Source organism: Notechis scutatus, chromosome 2 (assembly GCF_049901735.1).
Source record: "Notechis scutatus isolate UNSWTSFEM ecotype Mainland chromosome 2, rNotScu1.2, whole genome shotgun sequence".
Classification (NCBI taxonomy): Eukaryota; Metazoa; Chordata; class Lepidosauria; order Squamata; family Elapidae; genus Notechis; species Notechis scutatus.
In genome coordinates this window covers 73,516,651-73,537,384 of record NC_142010.1, presented here as the reverse complement: position 1 = coordinate 73,537,384, position 20,734 = coordinate 73,516,651, and the positions used below count along the sequence as shown (strand labels likewise).

The 20,734-nt window shown below is 36.9% G+C and overlaps 1 protein-coding gene across 1 annotated transcript in view; it reads left to right on the top strand.

Moving 5' to 3' along the window:
- Positions 1–10,619: 10,619 nt before the first annotated feature.
- GALNT10 (polypeptide N-acetylgalactosaminyltransferase 10) overlaps positions 10,620–20,734 on the top strand; it is a 61,679-nt gene continuing 51,564 nt past the window's right edge. Inside the window, exon 1 of the mRNA XM_026685778.2 lies at positions 10,620–10,989. Within this exon, the coding sequence (XP_026541563.1) occupies positions 10,768–10,989 (222 nt within the window). The 5' untranslated portion in view covers positions 10,620–10,767. The remainder of the gene's footprint in view (positions 10,990–20,734) is intronic.

Below are 20,734 nucleotides of genomic sequence, written 5' to 3'. Positions count from 1 at the left end.
TCTAACATAAAGATTGTTTCCATCTTGATATATCGCAAAAAATGTAACCTTGACACAAATCTTCTTTTAGAACAGAAAGCATATTTTTCTCACTACATAAGCCAAGTAATATATAGCTTCAGAGATGTGACTTCAGAAGAGGAAAGGTGGCTTTAGCAAACAGAGCATTAGTTTTCCCCAATCTAATCTTGAGTTTGTTAGGGCAGCTTCTAAGATTAACTTTTGGAATATTGTTTGTGGTGTAAATATTCTTAAACAAGCAGGATTACAAAGACAATCTGGCAATGATGCATCCTGTGTCAGAACTAGTTTTGTGTTTCTAATATAATTCTAAAATATTCCCTCAAGCAATCAATATACATTATTCATTTTCACTTCTAAAGTACCCACAGGCAGATTTCATTATAGTGAGTATTAAAGGTCCAAGATTTGACATATGGCCTATGTAGGAGGTAAGGAATGTAACCCCACCACTGAACAAGGAATAACAGCAGGCCTAACAAGTAGCCTTTGGAACAGGAGTGTCAAACTCACATCGTCATGGCAGCGTCATATGCCATATTGTCACAGCGTCATATTGGGATTTTTTCCCCCTTTGCTAAACCGGGCAGGAGTGTGGCCAACATGTGACATGTCCTGCCCATGGGCTTCGAGTTTGACAGCCCTGTTTTAGAACAACTTTCCTCAATACATTATTCTCTGATGTGTCCACAACTAGAACTAACTATATTAATCCCAAAATCATAATGGCTAGAAGTTCTGCGAATTGTCCTCACATCTGACTTGATAAGGTTAGTTTAGTCCAGCATTTATGGATGAGTAAATTATTTTTTTATCCTAACATCCAGCCATCCATCTATCAGTCCACCCATGATTTATTTATCTGAGATAAAGTGTTATTAAACTCAGTGTAGTGCAATTCTGAACAGACATCATTGAACAATATAAACTCATTATAAATTGTCCCCCTCCAGTTGTGTGTGTGATTATAAATCACTCTCTTATGTCTTCATACTGTATCCTGCATTATTTTTCTACCCCATCATCATAAACCAGTGATCCAGAAGACAGAAAGGGAAGGAAACCTTATCCCATGAATGTAAACTCTGCTCCATTCATGTGAACGATGTTCAAATTAACTAAATGGGATCATACTAAGTGGAGGTCTACTAAAATGATATACCGTATTTATCGGCGTATAACACGCACAGGCGTATAACACGCATCTTCATTTTAAGAGGGAAATTTCAGGGAAAAAATTAAAAAAAATTCTGCCTGCCTGCCTTAGTTTCTGGTTGTTTGGGAGCAGCTTGGCTGAGAATAATAACTATTCGCCTCTTTTACTCAGCCGAAGCTGTTCGATTCAACCATTAACGAAGGCAGGCAGGCAGGCAGAACGGGCACTGCGGGCGGGCGGGCGGACGGGGTGGGGTGGGGAGAAACGGGCGCTTCAGGGAAGCTGCGGCGACAGGAAAAGCCCCCGCTTCTTTGAAGCAGTTTCTTCCTGTGCTGGTGGAGGAGCGAGAGAGCGACTGAGAGAGCTGACCCGAGAGAAGGACAGGCTTCGGTTGCTTCCTCCCTCCCCTTCTTTCATTTGTGTCCTTGATCCCGATCCCAGCAGCATTCACCGAAGGCTTCTTAACATTATATCGGCGTATAACACGCATACATCATTTGCCCCCTATTTTCAGGGGGAAAAAGTGCGTGTTATACGCCCGATAAATCTGATAATTTAATCCAGATATAACTAATCAATCCATTTTTTCAACAGTTCTATTCTAAGGGTTATGAGATAAAGCACACTGAACCATAAAATAATTCATTTGGTTTTGATTTTTCCCATTGTATAAATTCAACCATTTCATTTTTTAAAAACCTATAATTTATGATTTAACAAATTTCATGTAGTACAAACCCTATGTAGTTTTCATACCAATGCAGTGGTGTTCCCAGGACAAGATGAAAAACTGAAAGATGGCCCCATCTATGATGACTTTCTGGAAGTCCCTTAAAACCTGATGATGTTGTCAGGCCTGGGTGTCACAAAGGAATGTTTATCTGATGAGATGGTTCTATTGTTCATAACCTGATACTCTCTCTCAGTCTTTCCATAATAATTTTTGTACATTTTGTATGTTTTTAAAATTGTTTTGTCTGTTTTTGTCTCTGGTCTGCTTTAGTTTCTGTCCAGAATCAGCATATTTATATGACTCTTCATCGTGAGATGTGGGGTCATATAAATATGATAAATAAATAATAAACAGTGACTAAACCTGCAACATGTGACAAGTAGGATAGATGAAAAACAGGTCTCACTATTTTAATATTGATAGCAATTTGCAATGTAATGTAACTGCAAATTCTCATTGAACAGAACAATTTTCCATAATTTTAAGAGCAGTTAGACAGTAGAATCAACCAGGGAAACTAGTGAACTGCTCTTCACTGAAGTACAGTTATCTGTCCCTATTTAATGCAGAAATGTAAACACATGTGGGAAAAGAGATGAGGTGGACATTTATCATTTTAGCTACTGCTGTTAATGACATCTGGAGTTCCCCTGGTTGGGGACACTAACACCCCCACCCCCCCAAAAAAATGCCTGGTTAACAAGCATATAAGTGCACTGCGGTCTTTCCATCATCATCTCACATCACATACAGCTTTTTAATCAAAGCCAAAAGCATGATGTGTTATCTGAGCTGGCATGACTTCCATTCTGTTATAGAAACTGGAATTTAAAATATATGTGTATCAAAATCTGCTTTTTATATTTCACATGATGGCTGTTCTAAATTTAAACTATGTGGTAAGCCTTATGACTGGCTGCAGTAGGGTATACAACATAGAGTGGGGAAGAATTATGACACACACACTCATAAACCAAGCTTTGTGGTTTAGCATGTCATGTAAACACAGTCAATAAACACACTAGTTTGCAACAGATCTTGCTTAACCTTACAGGAATAATGCACAAGAAATTTATTTCCCTCTAGTGCTAATTGGATTGTAAGGCAAACTCAAGCTAACAAAACAACTAAAGCAAATAATTTTGCAGATAAGGTTCCAGCTTATCTATTGACTACTTTCACATAATCTTTGCAAATTGATGTATTTATCAATTCAAGGAAAATATGGCCAGGATTTAGTAATACAAAAAATAATGTCATATATAAGGAGGTTTGACTCATTGGGGAAAAATCACTTGAATGGAAGAGAAATCACTTTGAAAGCTGAAATGAAATGCATTTATCCTACTCTCAGTCTGTAATTATGCAGTTTTACTGAGAAATCTAACATTTAATAGGGTCATAAATTAGCAATAACTTTGATGTGTTTTTAAAAAATGTCCCATTTAATCAGAAGACTGCTAAGTGCCTTTTAGAAATGATGATTCTCAACTGCAAGGGTAAAAAATGTGTGGTAGATGATAATATTTTGATTCCCTTCAGATGCATTTAATATGCCCAGTGGTTAAGGATGATGGGGACCTGTAACATTTAAAGGACAGAGGTTTGCTGCTGGTGTCCATGATTTCTGTAGTGGCTTTTGCTTAAAAGTAAAACAAGGTTTTAGTCAGTTGTTGTTTTGGAATACCTGTCTTAGGGGAAATTGTTACATGCAGTTGGAAGTAAAAAATTTGCAAAAATTATCCTAATCCAAGAAACCTGTAGTATTTTACTAATGGTTAAGTGGAGCTCCCTGGAATGAAACTAAATTGGCAGCTAGTTTCCATTCAGGAAAATGGCATGTGAAATAAAGCACATGCAATAATTAAATATCTGTTTCAAGTTTTGGGAATAGCAAAATTTTCAGTACACAGTTAAGTATTCCTCCAAGATACGACTACAGTATTTTGGTCCCTGCGCTATAAAAAAGATGTTGAGACTCTAGTGCAGAGAAGAGCAACCAAGATGATTAGGGGACTGGAGGCTAAAACCAGAGGTGGTATTCAGCAGTTTCTGATCAGTTCTGGAAAACCAGTACAGGAAATTTTGAGTAGTTCGGAGAACCGGCAAATACCATCTCTGACTGGAGATTTTACAGTATCTTTCCCCTGCCACGCCCACCAAGCCATGCCCACAGAACCGGTAGTAAAAAAATTTGAATCCTACCACTGGCTAAAACATACGATGAATGGTTGCAAATACTCAGCATGGCTAGGCTAGTGAAGAAAAGGACCAAGGGAGACATGATAACAATGTTCCAATATTTGAGGGTCTACCACAGAGAAGAGGGGGTCAAGCTATTTTCTAAAGCACCCGAATGTCAGACAAGGAATAATAGATGGAAACTGATCAAGGAGAAATTCAACCTAATAATAAGGAGAAATTTTCTGACAGTGAGAACAATCAACCAATGGAACAGCTTGCCCTCAGAAGTTATGGGAGCTTCATCAAGCAGAAATTTGTCATTTGTCAGAAATGGTGTGTAGGGTCTCCTGCTTGGGTGGGGGGTTGGACTAGAAGATCTACAAGGTCCCTTCCAACTCTGTTAATCTGTTAAAATCTATTCCATATTTTTCCTCCATCAAAATAAAAGCACAATCCTAAATGATTTTAGGTCAAGTTCTGAATATATTAACATGTATTCATGAATGAAACTAAAACATCATTATTTAGTACATTTTAAAGCTGAATGCAATGAAGATTTGATTTTACAACATATGCAGCCATATGTAGCACATTCTACAATTAAATTATACAATCCCCTCAAGTAAACAGACCCTATGTGATGTAGCAATGTTTTGGAGAAATTTATTCTGTGTTTTTCTGGTAACAGTCCTCAAATTAGCAGATTTTCTGTACAAAGGTTTGTATAACTGGTTCCATTATTCATACGAAAGCATTCCAGAATCACACAGCATAAATCCTGATGTTATGAATTTCTAGGAGACTCGCTTAACTATTCAAGTCAGAACAGAAGTTCCTAAATCTTAGGCAAGTGTCAAAAATAGCTACAACATCTACATTAAGTAACTTTGAAATGTTGTTCCTGTCACATAATTTTGTAAAGTAAAAATATACTATCTTGTTTTGAAGCCAAGTTGCATGCACTAGAAGCATAAACCAAAAGGACAGTGTTTAAATTAGAAATGCTTTCATTGTAGCAACTTTGTAATCCAAGGTTTCTAGGGCTTTTAAGATTACACATTTGTGTTTCAGGACATGACTTAATAACATAAGGTTTGCTGACTGAGAGCAGCTCATTTTGTTTTGAAGATCTATGTGGGATAAATGATGAATCATTTATATTTAACCTCTGGTAAATTGTCTTCGATGTATAAGGGTATATCTAATGTATATTGGAAATATAAGCTATCAGAAGGCACTCTTTATCATCTCTGGTGGACATTAAAAAGCTAAGAAATAGTGGAATTAGGTATGCATTTTAAGGTAGAGAATTTTCAAATTGAATGTACAGTTGAAACCAGAGACTTTTATTTTAGGCTTGATAGACAAGCAGATTGAGGAAAAACAGCAACACAGAGCCTTGTTGACAATAGCATAGCTTTTTTATGTGCTGAGATGGAAGGACTCACAATGGAAGAATGGATGCTGAAAATAATGGATTTGGTGAAGATGGCAAAATTGACCTCTTCGATTGGAAAAGAATTTGTCTTTGTTTCTATTTGGAAACCATTTTCGGATTTGTTGCTTGAAACCGAAAGAAATGAAACTTGAACCTTAGTATTTGATGATTAGATTTGTTTATGATTGTGAAGTCACTGTGTGTTATGATTTATTGTAACTCAAAGGGATATTGTATTTTAAACCTGTATCAGTACCAAAGAAAATGGGAAATTATTCTTTTTGGTAGCTTTTTAATCTTGTTTGCAATTCCCAATTTTGTTTTTTTCCTGTTCCCTTCCTCCATTCCATTCTCTGATCCCTTCTTTCTTTCGGAACACACACACATTTAATTTAATAAAATTTAATATTCTTTGGAACAGAGAAAAGGAGAAAGGAGGACAGAAACAAGATAGTAATGCAAAGCTCTGTGATAGTGCAAATACTACTGTGCACAGGGAATGAGGAATGGCTGAGAGATAGAAGCAAATATGTGCAGTGCTAGAAAGATGATAGGAATCATTATATGAAACACAGAGAGAAACAGATGATAGACAGGAAATGGCTCTGTGGAAACAGACTTAAGGAGATCAAGTATTACTATCGGTAGGAAGCAGTTTAGGATGTTATACGTGAAGGAAGGGGAGGGGAGGAGGAAGAGGACCAAGCATACAATATGATAGTATCAGAGAAAAGAATGTAATCTGGGACTGAATAAAAAAGGAAGATCAGAGACAACTAGGAGTCACAGAAATAAAAAGGAAAATGATTAAGAAAAAAATTAGCATTTGCAAAACACTTATAAGGGAGCTTCTAGTGGTTAATTATTGATACAGTTTCATTATTAACCTCTACAACAATTTAAATTAAATGAGAATCTATTGTTGTATAATTGATAAGGGCACAAATTATGCACCAAGGGTCAAAGTACTGTTTTCTATTCTCCTGGTTAATATAGAAATGTTCAAAAGAAAACAAACAAATCAAATGAATTGGTTTTATTAATCACTATAGCTGGGTTAATAAATCAGTTAATGTGTTTATATAACACACTAGGCCCAAATATTCTGTTTGTTGTCTTGATTCTTATAACATGCTGAGACAATGGCTACATATGCATTGCCACTGTTTTTTTTTATGTGCCATCCAGTTGTTTTCAACTCCTAGCAACCACACAGACAGATCTTCTTCAGGAATCTGTCCCTAACAGCTTTTCTAATGGTACAGCCACCACCACTCTAACTGAATCTATGCATCTTGTTGTCCTCTTTCCCAACATTACAGCCTTTTCCAGAGATGTGATGGAATGTAGTTAAGGAGGTGGATTCCCAGGAGGGAGGAGGTACATTCCACGGAGTAAGAAGCAACTTAGGCCAGATATTATGTGTGAGAGAAAGAAGGTGAAAACAGCCCCCCCCCCAATAGTTCACAGATTATATTGTAGCTGCAAATAGTGGAATGCTCAATCTGGCAAGATTTTGTCTACAGGCATGAAACAATAAAGAACTCAGCTTGGAAGAATCACATGTTATTCTTGGTTTTAGGTCTGACAGAGATTAATTAATCTTCAGATAATGTATTTGAAATAGAATGTGTGGATAGTGGTAAACCAATGGATCATTGAACGTATCAAACCAGGTTTGATATCACTCAGGGCACAAATGACCAGGTTCAAAGTATGTATTTATTAATACATTTATAAACTTAACATATTTGATTAATAAATAATCTGAGCCTGATAATTTGTGCCTTTAATGAAATCAAATCTAGTTTGGTATGCTTGATGATCCATTGGTTTATCACTATCCCAATACAAAAAAATAAGCATAACCACTACCCAACCAATCCATTTCACCACAGTGCTGGTACCTTGGCTTATCTTGAAAAGGCTACCTGGGTTGGAACTGGTTAGCACTTGGATGACAGACTACCAGGAATACTCTCAATGCTCTAGTGTACAGAGGGAAATAAAACACACACATAAACACACAAAGAGAAGAAAGCAATGCAAACCTATCCATGTTGTGGAAAACTAAAAATCACATACAGTCACCAGGAATCAAATTCAACTCAACACAGTCTTCAATTATAGTATCCTGAGACTTAATCTGTGATTATCTTTCCCTTTAGCCTGCCAAGAAGTAGTGACATGTTTTTTCTGGATGAAATAAAATCAATAAGCTCAAAAGCCTAACTAAAGTGAATTGCAGGTATACCAATTTGAGTGCTGTAAATGGCCTTTGCAATTTGAGTGTTGTTTTTAGATAATTTAGTTGGAGTTGATTAATTCAGATTTTACTGGAAGCTTGCCACCTAGTGGATTACATGATAGTTGCATATAGTACATGCATATTTTTCCCTTGATAATGAGTAGAGTGAAAGCAAAAAGAAAAATTTTCCAATAAAAAAATAATTTCATAACATTATAAAAAGTACTATACAGTCGACATTCTAAATGCAAGACACCTATTTATTTAAAATGCTTTAACATTACTACTACACAGCCTGGTTTTTCTCAATTATATATTGTAGGTGGTTTCTTCTTAAATTAAGAAACTAATCAAATAGGGACAAAGGAAAATGAATTATTATAAATTCTTGTGCCACATTGCCCTATTTTGATTGTGCACAATATGGTAAAATATATTTAAATGATTTGCTGGTCAATTAACATTAGTATTAATTATGGTCATTCACAGGCTACAGATACCAATAATAAATTAATGGCAAAGTAATTGTGGAAAATTTACAGAAATTATAGTACAACATCAGGTCTATCTACTTAGAGGCAGCAGAACTGTGTTTAATAGGATTTACTCCTTCTCAGAGATATACAGTATTGAACTGTCAATCTTACTCATCTGAAAGCTGATTATGTCTTATATATTTATTATCTTTGTCATACTATAGAATACTATTTATTGGTGCTTCACAGTTCATATTAAATGCATCCAATAATATCAGTATACATTGTGGTACAGCTACATTCTTTCCTCCTCAATTCCTATGGGAAAATTGTTTTATTTGCTTTCAGCCAACTACATTGCTGTTCCCAAATATGAATCATTCATATCAGTTCTGTCTTATATCATTATGTAACTCATTATTGGAAAAATGGGTAATGAAGTAGCCTTGCACACTGCTTTGAGACTGAAAGTTGAAATCAGCTGTTAGATTTGTTTCAAAAACCTTTAGAAAATTTGAATGTCCGATTTTATCTGCTGTGCTGTGTATTCTGCTGTAAATAAATGACACCGCACATTTGTAACATAGCTTACATATCATACCATATTCACTCAGAATTTAAGAGTAAGAGAAAAATGCAGATTTGAAAGTACCCTCATTTATAAGTTATGCTTCTCAATTATCTGTTTATAGAACAAATTCTAAAATTTACCACTTAGAAGTTCTAATGGCTGTATGGATCAGTGCAGCCATTCATTTTAATGTTTAACAAATGCTTAATTTGGATTTTTTTTTAAAAAAAAAAGTAGGCAGAGAGTTCCAGTAACTACATCACTTCAGAACTCACAACAGTTGTTTGTTCTACATAGGACTTAATACAGAAGCTAGGCTAGAAATCAAAATTTTAAACTATTTAATAGGTAAAGATGACCATGACTTAAATTCAACCCTTAGTGACTATATGACTATATGGCTATATGACTATTAGTGACTATATGGCCATATCCATGCATTTTACTGGCAACTATATGGAAGTAGCTTGCCATACCCTTCTTCTGGATTATCTTTTTGATTTCTGTATTTATTTACAATCCCGGAATTCCCTTGTGTTCTCCATCCAAGTACTAACTAGATCTGATTTTGTTTAGCTTGACAAAATGGCCAAGTGCTGCAGATATACCCAGCAGAGACTGGTGCAACATCAATAGTACGACAGCTACACAAACATGTATTTTACATACTTTTACACTGCTTAGCTTTGGGAATCTAAATCAGCATTGGGTGTGTTCCTGAAACTATCCTACCCCCCCCCCCCTTATTTTATAAATATTTTTAAAATTCAAAGTCAGTGGCTTTTCTTTTATTAACAGTCTTGTGGGAATGTAAAGTAGTTATATATCTTAGGGGACAATCAGTAGGGTGGAAAGGGTTAAAGCAGCAACTTAGAAACCAAGAGACTGTAATTTCTAGTTGTAAAGCCAACTGGGTGACCTTGATGCAAGCACTACCCCTCATCCCTAGGAAGGAGGCAAAGGCAAACCATTTCCCAAAAACCTTGCCAAGCAAACTGCCAGGATTTGTCCAGACAGTCACCAAGAGAGAAAGGCTGACCTGGAGAAAAATAAAAATAAAATAAAATTCCTGTTATTACAATAATTCCTCGAATACAAGTGCAGTTAAAGCAAAAGAAAACCTTCACCTAGGAAGCCTGGCAGCCAGACAATAGGATGGGGAAGAAGAGAGAAATTGCAGCGAATATTTAAAAGACGCAGAGTTTGATCAGGGGCTAACATCGAAAAGATGGGTTTATTCCACACACAAAAGCTCTGCTGATTTTTTTTCTTTATTCAACTTATTTCACCGCCTTCCTGTGGTTCTAGCATCCAAGTCTGGATTTCATTCTTTCTCCAACAACGTTATTCACGTTAGAGCAGCCAGCCTCCTCCTCCTCCCCCCCCCCCCGTAAAAGTAGAAACCGCCTCCCCGATTCCTCTTCTCAAGGGACAAGACGCGACCCCTTCCCGCCCCCTTCTCCTTTGCGCCCTTCTCTTTGGCTGCCTTCGCTCTCTTTCTTCGTGGTTTCACGGGGAGAAGCGGGGCTTTGCTGAAATCGACCCGCCTTCGCTCACCCGCCTCCACCGTTTCCAGGGTTAAAAATGCTTTGGGCCGGGCAGGTCATTCGCTACCCCCAAGAGAAAAAAGCCGCGCGGCCGGTACCATTGCCCGGCGATAGGGGTAAGCAAAGCGGACAGCCGGCGCTCTCCCGCGACAAGCTTAACGAAGCGAGGGTCCAGCTCGAAGTGTGGGCGGAGCTTTGCGCGGCCACCCTCCTCGCTCGAGGTAGGAGTGGGAGTGCCCGCCCCCAGAGCGGAAGTGCCTTGCCAAACGGAGGGAACGGGCTGAGCTGGGCGGCTGGTTAGCCTCGCGCCGGGGCTCGAGCGTCGCTGTCATCGGCTTCAGCGCGGGAGGAAAGTTGGGCTCGCGCTAGCCCCTTTCGCAGGCGGCGTCTCGGATGCGGCGGAAGCAGAAGCGGCTGCTGCAGGCGGTGGGGCTGGCGCTGGCCGCCCTCGTCTTCCTCCCCAACGTGGGGCTCTGGGCGCTGTACCGGGAGCGGCAGCTGGATGCCGTCGGCGGCGGCGGCGATGGGCGAGCAGGAGCGGGAGGCGCCGCCGCGGGGGGAGCCCGCGGGGGGGCACCGCCGGGAGCAGCCGCCGCAGCCCGAGAGGAGGCGCAGGTGAGAAAGGTGGCACTGCCCTCCGGCATGCTCAGTCTGCGGGAAGGCTTGTTGCGCTCCGACAAGGGACGGGAGGGGAGATCCTTCGGCGGGGAGGGGGAGGGCGCGGGGAAACGTGGACCGCTCGCTATGCCCTCCGCCCTTTCTGTGGGCCAAGGACGGAAGGGGACGCCTGGCTTTCCCTTGGGGCGAGCGGCCGCTCAAGAGAAGAGAAGCGAAGAAGGATCCGGGAGGTGGAGGCGGACACGAAACGTATTGGGGGGAGGCGGGCGCGGAGGCAATTGAGGGGATGGAAGGAAGCAAGGAAGCTTGTATTTGGCCCATAGGAGAAAGAGAGAGAGAGAAAGGAGGAGCATTTTCGTAGTTGGAGATCTTGGTTTCCTCTCCGAGACGAAAGGCGATTTGTGGCGGGAGAAGTTCTTTTATTTTAAGGGAACAAATAAACGCCGATGAAATTAAGAGGTCTTGCAGCTGTCCCGTGTGCGGGGCCGTCCACTATCCCCCAAATTAGTCTCCAAAAGCCATTTCTCACCGCATCGCTCTCGGCTTCATTGGCTTTGAATGAAATTGTAGTATCTTTTTAATTCCACTTCCTCTTCTGTTGATCGTGACTCCCTGGTGCTTTCTCTTCTGGGCAGCGGTTTGGGTTTGTTCCCCCCCCCAAAAGAGAACTGACCTGGGATTTGAAACTCATACTACAGTACTTGATGCCCTTGATATTTCTTTTTAGTTGAGGTATGGTTGTCAGCTCTATTTTAATTTGTTTTTATTAATCAGATTGATATGCCATCTCACTGTATAAAGTGATGCTGGGAAGTTTACAATAAAAGACACCATAACCCTATTCAAAAATATCAGAAGAACAAAACTAAGTATGTCATTTGTACCTAAAGCCTCTTCTGTTCAAGTCACGGGAGCCAGTTAAGAGTCTCTTGTAGGGCTTCAGTTCTGCCCATAGGGAACCTGAGAAATAACATCACACTTCTGATTTAAAAAACAATTTTTTTGCCATCCTATTCCTCTTTATTTGCAAGAAAATAATTGAAAATAATTAGATTTACTTTTGTATAAAACTGTACATATAGATGAAATTGATTTGATGGGGTTATCTTGTTAAATATTGAAACTGTTACAAAAATAGTATGTTATTGCAATCCTGTACTCTTCAAGGTTTCTTTATGCAAACAAGAATCCTCTCTTTTCTTCTAGAAACAAAATACTATATGAAGTTAAAAACATTCTGATACTGTAACATACAACCATGGTAATGGTGTTCATCTTTGTGCCTTCTAGAAATTAACAAGTCAAAATTCAGTGAAATATAACTATATAGAAACTACTGACATTAATGAATGCTGAATTTTAGCAAGGCTATTCAATGTGTGCTGGAAATTTCTATGGACGTGTCACTGATCACACACCATGATTTCATTGCACTACAGTACTCTAAACTTCATATTGAAGCTCAAGCTTTCATTATTTCTCCTGTCTTCATGCAATATTTTAAATTTAAAAAAATAAATTTTAAACTAAATGCTACGTGTAAAATTAATAAGAATCTAATGGATTATATTTGTATGTTCTGAGAAAGAGAGTCTGGTGTGAGTGTTTATTGTCATTCTCTGTTCTGATATTGTTTAATGTCACAACAGAGTATCTGCATGCTTTGGTTGAAGTCAGTTTACCTTTCCATAAATTAAATCTGACTTCTTGGTTTATTTTCTCGCTTGTGTGCCTGCAAGGAGTGTAAAAATCACAAAAATACAGTATCCCATATGATATTTTTATGCCATTTTATGTGTTATCCTCATAAAACCAGAATTAATGGTTTATTAATGTTCAGGTGGGGCCTTTCATAGTGAAAACCCAGTCCTTGCAAAGTATTTACAAACTGTAATAGGACTAATAATTTTCTGAAGGAAACAGCCCTTGAAATAATGCATTTGTTATATACATTTGGATTTAAGGAAGATAGCAAAATTGTGGAGATATGAAAGGGAATAACTTTTTTTTCCAAATTTAGATCATGAGTATGCAGAATTTTATTTCAAACATTTTCCTAGCTATATATTTAAATTAGAGCTACAATAGAAGTAAGTAAACATGGCTTTCTACTGGGTTTACAATTTTCTAGTAGGATTACTGCTTTCATGTACAAGTGCTTTTTCTTTCTCCACTCCAAATGATGGATAATAGTTTTATAAAAGTATCAGTTATAGCTGTTGATTGCTCTGCCCAGAACTGTTAAAGAAGTTAATAGCATATACATTTTCTAATAACACCTGTCATCCACAAAGAACCGTTTTACTTAGAGATGTGGGCCTTCTGAATCTCACCAGGAGAAAGAAAGAAAGAATATAGTTTACTGTGTTTCATATGTAAGACATTTCAGTGATATATTAATATTAGTCAGCATAATATGGACTCCACAATTTGTACAGAATTGTAAGCATTATCTGGTCCAGTTTTCTTGAATTATGTTCTAGTCCTATAGATAAGAATAAAATGATTGGGCAGTCCAACTGTTTATAAGTTTGACTCTTTCTTTTTCATGTCTTATTAAATATAAAAATGGAACCAGAAACTCTTTTTTAAATAAATACACAAACTATTCCTGTATGATAATGGTAATAGTTATTGTTGTTTAACTATTGATTTCCTGCATAAACTAATGGATACTTAGTTTTTAAGGTATCATATTGCCTCATGTATTAATAAATAAATAATAATTCATTTCCATTATTTCATTAAAATAAAAATGAATTAGTGTTGAAAACCTGCCAAACTTACAAACCATAATTGCTAAAATATATAGCTCATAAATTGCATAGTCCAAGCAATGTAGACTAATAATACAAGTGTCATTCTCATTAGAACACACATTGATAGAGGAAGTAAAACAAGTTTAGTACTTCACATATCCTACCTCTGTATTAACACATTTTGCAGAGCGATCACCTATAAAGTTGTTTTCGGGTTTTAAAAACATATTTTCTATCTATAAATATATTTAAAATATTCTCATGAAGGTGCTTTCTTAGGATTTACAGCTATGAAGGTATGAAAATTTATGTTTTGAAATACAATGATTGGCATTCTGGATAGATTTTTTCCCCCTAATGATGGTCCTTTCACTCTAGTAGTCCAAAACCTCCAATCTCGCAAAATAAAGCAGTAGCAAGAAAAGTCAGAATCTACAGTTTTGTTTTTTATTTTTCTAGAACCAGTGATGTCAAAGCTATGATATGTGTGTCAAAGATGACATGCCTTGATGTTTTGGGTCACAATATAAACATTTCCCAACATTCAACAATTATTTTTGAAACCCTCCAAAATGTTTTACTCTTATTTTATTTTTGTACTTATTTGTTGTTTCCTTGTATAATACCTAGTGCCACACATGATTATTTTTTCAAATAAATATGTGGAGAATTCTCTCTGTTTCGTTTGTGGAGCAATGTCACGCCAGCAGAATCAAATTAGGCCTTTTTGACATGCTGAGCCCAAAAGATACACAATCACTATCTTAAACTAGAGCAGTTTATTTCTTTGGTATATAGAATGTTAACCCCAATATCTAGAAATAACATATTCATTACTATTGACACAATGTTAATTTTTAACTTAATATATCTGGGGAAGAATGGATTCTGTTTAGAATCTAATCATATGGTTATATTCATAAAGTGCTTTGAAAGAAATGCATATTTGCACTAAGTTTTGTACTTGTTTATAAGGAGTTTTGTATTTTAAAAAATCATTTTTATCTTTTTTCTAAAGGGTGTATTGTTTTCATGAATGTGCAAGTATCATAAATAATTCAAACATATTACCTTGATAATTTATCTTAAGCATTTTTGTGGTTCTAATGGTAACTGTAATAGTATTAATGAACAAGATACAATTAAGTCACATTGTTTGGTAATTCAAATTTTTCATATAATATTTCTTAAATATTTAAATTATGACATTAATATTCTAGCACTTGTCTTTCTATTATATGGAAGGATTATCTGAGCTGGAATTACAGCTGTAAATCATGGCGATCATTGAATGGATCACCATGTGACCATGCCTGATTTTATGACTTTTTTGTGGCAGATATTAAGCAAATGCCACAGTCACTAAGTGAATGCCACAGTCATTAATGAACCCATTTTAGCCAATGGACATTTTTATTGATGTAAATGCAGGCCAAAAAAAGTCATAAATTGAGGTCATGTAACCTTGCAAATGTCAAGTTAATGTGGGCTAATTGTCAAATGCCCAAAATGAATCACATGACTGCAAGGTGTGCAGACTTCAGAACTTCAAAACCAGGTCATAAGTACCTTTTGGGGGATCTATTGTAACTTCAAACAGTCACTAAGTGACTGCTTATAAGTTGAGGACTACCCATAATTGTTATCTGAGCCTGTACCACTTTAAAAATATCAAAATAAAAAGAGTGAAATAAAATTCTGCAGGATATAATTACTCCATATATGAAAAGATACTTAAAAGTTTTAATAGAGATTTGTGTCCAACAATTCACCACAAACCTAAAAGCAGAGAACAATGAATGAGGATTTTGGATATGCTTCATGTACTCTTATCAAACTTTTTATGTTTGAACAAATTAATGAAAGCATTTCTGCATAATGTGTCCTAGCACTGGAAAAGTACTTGCTACTTGTCAGTGCAATCACATTTGAAAAGATTGTGCACCTGGATTTTTGAATAAATTATTTTTCTCCTTTTTGCTGCTTCATCTATTTTGTCAGGATTTATTTTAGAAGCATTTGGTATTACTGGATAAAATTTATGCAGAATTTCAATGAAAATCCACAACCAAATCAAACCAAACAAAATCCACAGCTATAGCTTGTCTCAAATTTCAAACTAATGTTTTATCATGGAATTATTTGCAGTTTATATCACTTAATTAGTATAATTTCTTCAAAAAGTACATCTGATAAAGTTATCTTTTGGCATACTAAGTCATGTAGACCCTTACAACATACAGTCTTTAAAAATTAAAATAATATAATGATATGATATTTAACATAGTTTAGTCTGCCACATGCATTTTTGTGTCGCAAGATAGGGTTTCAGTTACCTATTTTCTTAAAAGGCCTTCTAGCTTATTTTACTTTAATGCTTCTATCCCCCCCCCCCCCATCACACGTTTGGGCAATGACAAGGAATACACAACAAAAACAACATGATATATTAGCCATAAACATAATAATTTACTCTAATTTATTGAAATAAAACTATCTTCAGTACCTTTGGAAATAAAAGAAAAGTCAGAATCAACTATTCTTCAGCTACTAATGTAGTCCAAAATTTGAGGGCTGTTGTAGAGAAGAGATATCACTGAAACCAACTGGATATCTTTTACACCAATGAGGCAAATTCCAGTAGGACTTGTTTAGTTAGCCAGACAAGACAGAATCCTATTTGGCAAGACGATCCTTATAGATACTGTACCGTATAGTGTTTTTATAGATAATGACTAGCATTTTGAATTGGGACCAAAAGCCTATTTGTACTTGATACATTAACTTCAGAATAGCCATAGTAGCAAATCTTTTCTAATAACAGAGGTTGCTTTGTTCTGCAGGAACTCCAACTTTCTAGTCATCTTCAAAGGCAACTCCACGTAAAATAGTTCAGTTGTATGACGATCAAGTCACTCTTGCAAAGATGTCCTGGTTTACAATAGAGCCATAACTAGTGGTCTTGGCTTAGAATCTGAGCCAAGCTTTCTGGAAGCTGAATATTTAATTTGTTCATATGAGCTCATATGAATGCGTGTGGCTGCAACAAAATGATAGAAGTTTATGCAAATAATTTTACCTGGTCCCTGCAAAATACCAGGACAGTATTTGATGAAACATCTCCAGGGAAAACATTGCAAAATCAGAGTGATATAATAGAAAATGCTTTTTGCCTTCTTGTTTCCTGACAGTATAATAGGCCAGTGGTCGCCAACTGGTGGGCCACAGCCCACTGGTGGTTCGGGAGAAAATGTTAGTGGTCCACAGAGAAATGTCACCCCCAGAGCACTCCCCCAAAGCAATTAATCCAGGCTGCGCAGGAACACAAGGCTGTGCCGCCCACATGGCCCGCGGGAACTGTCCCTGCCCACTCACTCCTTACTTGGCAAACTTGCCTACTAAATTGCTATTTTTCCTTTTTCTGACCATCAGCTGTTCTGGTTTCTAGCTAATCTTTAGATGAGCCAAATCTTCCTTAGGACCGAAGCAGTGCAGACTGAGCTAGCCAGTGGCAGAAACACAGATCTCTATAAGTGAATCTGTGATTCTAGGAGCAATTCAGTCTGCCTGCCTGCTTTGCCTGATTTTGGGTAAAAGTTGCTCTTTTTTAAATAAAAAATTCAATATTTACTAACATGGTTTCTTGTGAGTTAATTTTGTGAGTTTGCTTGCAAGAAATTTTATGTGACAGACTGAGCTAGCCGATGGCACAAAGATAGATCTCTGAATGAATCTGTGAGCAACTCAATCTCCCTGCCTGCTTTGCCTGATTTGCATACAAGCCATGCCCAGCCAGTCACATGACCACCAAGCCACACCCACAAATTAGGCCATGCCCATAGTGTTCCCCAGGATTTAAAATTATGAGTTTGTTGGTCCCTGAGGTCCAAAAGATTGGCGACCCCTGTAATAGGCTTATCAAAGAAAAACTTTCAATAATACCCCTAGATGTAGGACAAATTCATAGAGAAGCAGTTAGGCTTTCATTTAAGTCTCTAATCATTTTAGCGATTAACAGACAATCCACTATGGTTGCTGTAATGTTTCACAAGTATTGGTCTCACTGACCAATTTGATGAGCATTAGCTGAAATATTTTGAATGCCATTGAATTACTCAGAAAAAAATGAAATTAATTACTACTCTGTGTATTCAGGGATTGGTAATTGAGTTATTTGCCATATGCTCATGATACCCAAAGCCTTCACCAAGAAATTCCTCCTCAATAAATAAAAATAATAAAAAATAAAATGGCGAATGTTTCATGAAGCTAGCAAATTGATTGTATGAAAAATATAAAAAGATTATTGACAACTGATTGTTGTCACAATCACATAAATGTTAACTAAAAAACTAGAATCTATTTCCCATCATGTCATTTTTAAGTAGAGGTTGTCCTCAACTTACAACAATTCATGTAGTGACCATTCAAAGTTACAACAGCAATGTATAACCTTTTTTCAAACAGTTATGTCCTTTGAACATTCCCATGATGATATGATCAAAATTCAGATGCTTGGCATGCTTCAATTTTATGACAGTTGCAGTGCTCCAAGGTCATGTGATCCCCTTTTATGACCTTCTGATAAGCAAAGTCAATGGGGAAGCCAGATTCACTTAACAACCAGGTTACTAACTTGTCAACTGCAATGATTCACTTAACAACTGAGGCAGAAAGATTGTAAAATGGGGCAAAACTCACTTAACAAATGTTTCACTTAACAGCAGAATGTTTGGGCTCAGTTGTGGTCATAAGTTAAGGACTGCCTGTATCTCTGTTGTAACTCTACTAGAAAAGGCAATGAGAAATCGGTTCTATATTTTTGCAAAGAAAATATTGCTGTGCCCATGTAACAAAGACTGAGCTTGAATTATATAGTTTTCCTGAGACATACATCAGTGTCTATGGGAAGATCAAAAAGACAGGCTGATGGGTACAGCAATACTATCCAAATTCCAACCATTTGTGTGTGCAACATTGGACAAGGGGTAGGCTTCAACTGCACTACCACAATTGCAGTATAAGAAGGACTGAGCATTTCCAATAAAATACTGATTAGACATTTTGATTAGAAGCACTTTATATTGCTAAAGTGCTCTGATGGGGTGGTATTGGAGGAATAGTGTTGCAGTTCTTCTGAGCACAATTGAGATTGGGATCTTGGTTGTTGAACAAAGCAGTCATTAAGCGAATGCCCAAGTAAGGCTTCATTCAACTATTGCAATCCCAGATTTTCCAGTTGTGGTCATTAAGCATATGGGGCAAAAGAGCCGAAAGTGGACAGGTAAAATAGACCTGTTGCACTGGGCTGAAAAAACGAAGTAGCAGGAGCTCCTCTTCCCTCCTCACTGGGCTGAAGAAATGAAGCAATGCTTGTGAAGATCTGAGCTTTATTTCTGCAGCCTAATGAAGGATTCCCGCCCCTCCTCCCCCATGCATGGAAGGGAGGGAAAACCCTTTGGCAAGCAGCAGCACCTTGCAACCTTCTCCCAGCTTCCTCGTTGACTTTCTGGGGGTGCCTGGCAACCAGTAAGTGCCAAGCAGGTTGCCAAATACCAGATCACAATCACATGACTGTGAGAGTAATTGTTTTATGAAGGCCAGAATTGCTTTATGGATCATAAAACACGTTGCTGAGCCATTGTAACTCTGGATTTAAATGACTGGTCTTATGTCAAGGACTACCTGTGGTCTTGAAAGAAAGAGCATGACTGCTGGCTGGAAACATTAATAGAAGGACTCAATCCATAACAGCTTTATAGCATAAACCTATGGCATAAATTTCTCATTATAAATGCCACCTCCTGATTATTCAACTAGTTGTAGATAAATATACACTGACAAAAAAAAAGTATAAATCCAACTGGTGTCTTACATTTATTCTTCTTGGATCCTAAACAAATGTAGAAAAGTAGTCAGTATGTATGATAATGAATTCATGTTGCCTGAATATAAATAAATTTCTAAAGTATAAAACAAGCTAAAATAATCTGACAGCATTTAAATGTAGATAAGATTCTAATATAGTATGTGAAAGAAATTTATGCTTTTTAGGAATTATATACTGGGCAGAAAGCTAAATTTGAATTTATTTCTGTGTTTTTGCTTAGCATTTTATATGATATTTAATTTTGCTTATAGTAAAGGTTCTGGAGAAGGGAGGGAGGAACCTGAATTCTTGAATCAACAGTTCCAGAAATTGTAAAAGCCTACAAGATTTGCGAATGTGTATGTCTCATTCCTCATTATGTTATTCATCTGAAACCCATTATGACTTATGTTTGCATTCTATAAATAATAATATGCTTAAAACCTGATGTTCAGACCTCTAAGTTTTAATACTGTAGTTTTGTTTATTTTTTTCAATAATATATGGCTGAAATAGGACTTTTATGGCCAATGCTGATAATGTCTAAAATTCTATTAATTAATTATATCAGAGGCCTTTATTAAATTGCAAATGAAGCTGGGTTTAAATATTTGGTTTTGATTTAGTTTCAGGAAATGAATACAGTAGGCAATACAGGCTTCAGTGTGTATTATAATGTTTAGTTCCAGATGTTTAATACATAACTGTTTTATGGATTTTAACAAGCACTTTTAAAAGCTAGTTGTTTGGCAACATTTGAATGGGCTATAAATATATTTTGAAGCAGATATTGCAATAAGACTACGTGAATTAAGCTCTAGGATTTTATATTCACATTTTTTATTTCTAAAGATTTAGTGCTAGAGAACATTTCCGTATAGTAGAAAGTCATACAGATGCTTTAGGGCCAGAGGTTTTTCCACTTTGTTGGCAGGGAAAATAAACTACTACTTAGTGCCTGACATTTCTGAAAGGAAATATACTTAAAAATTGTAAAGGGCAGTGTGTGGAGAGGGGGAGAGCACAGTAATAAATTATAGTTATCCTGCTCGAATGAGTTGCCAGTGTCAAAACATTTTTGGTGTATTGTTCAAACACAAAAGAAGATGATGTT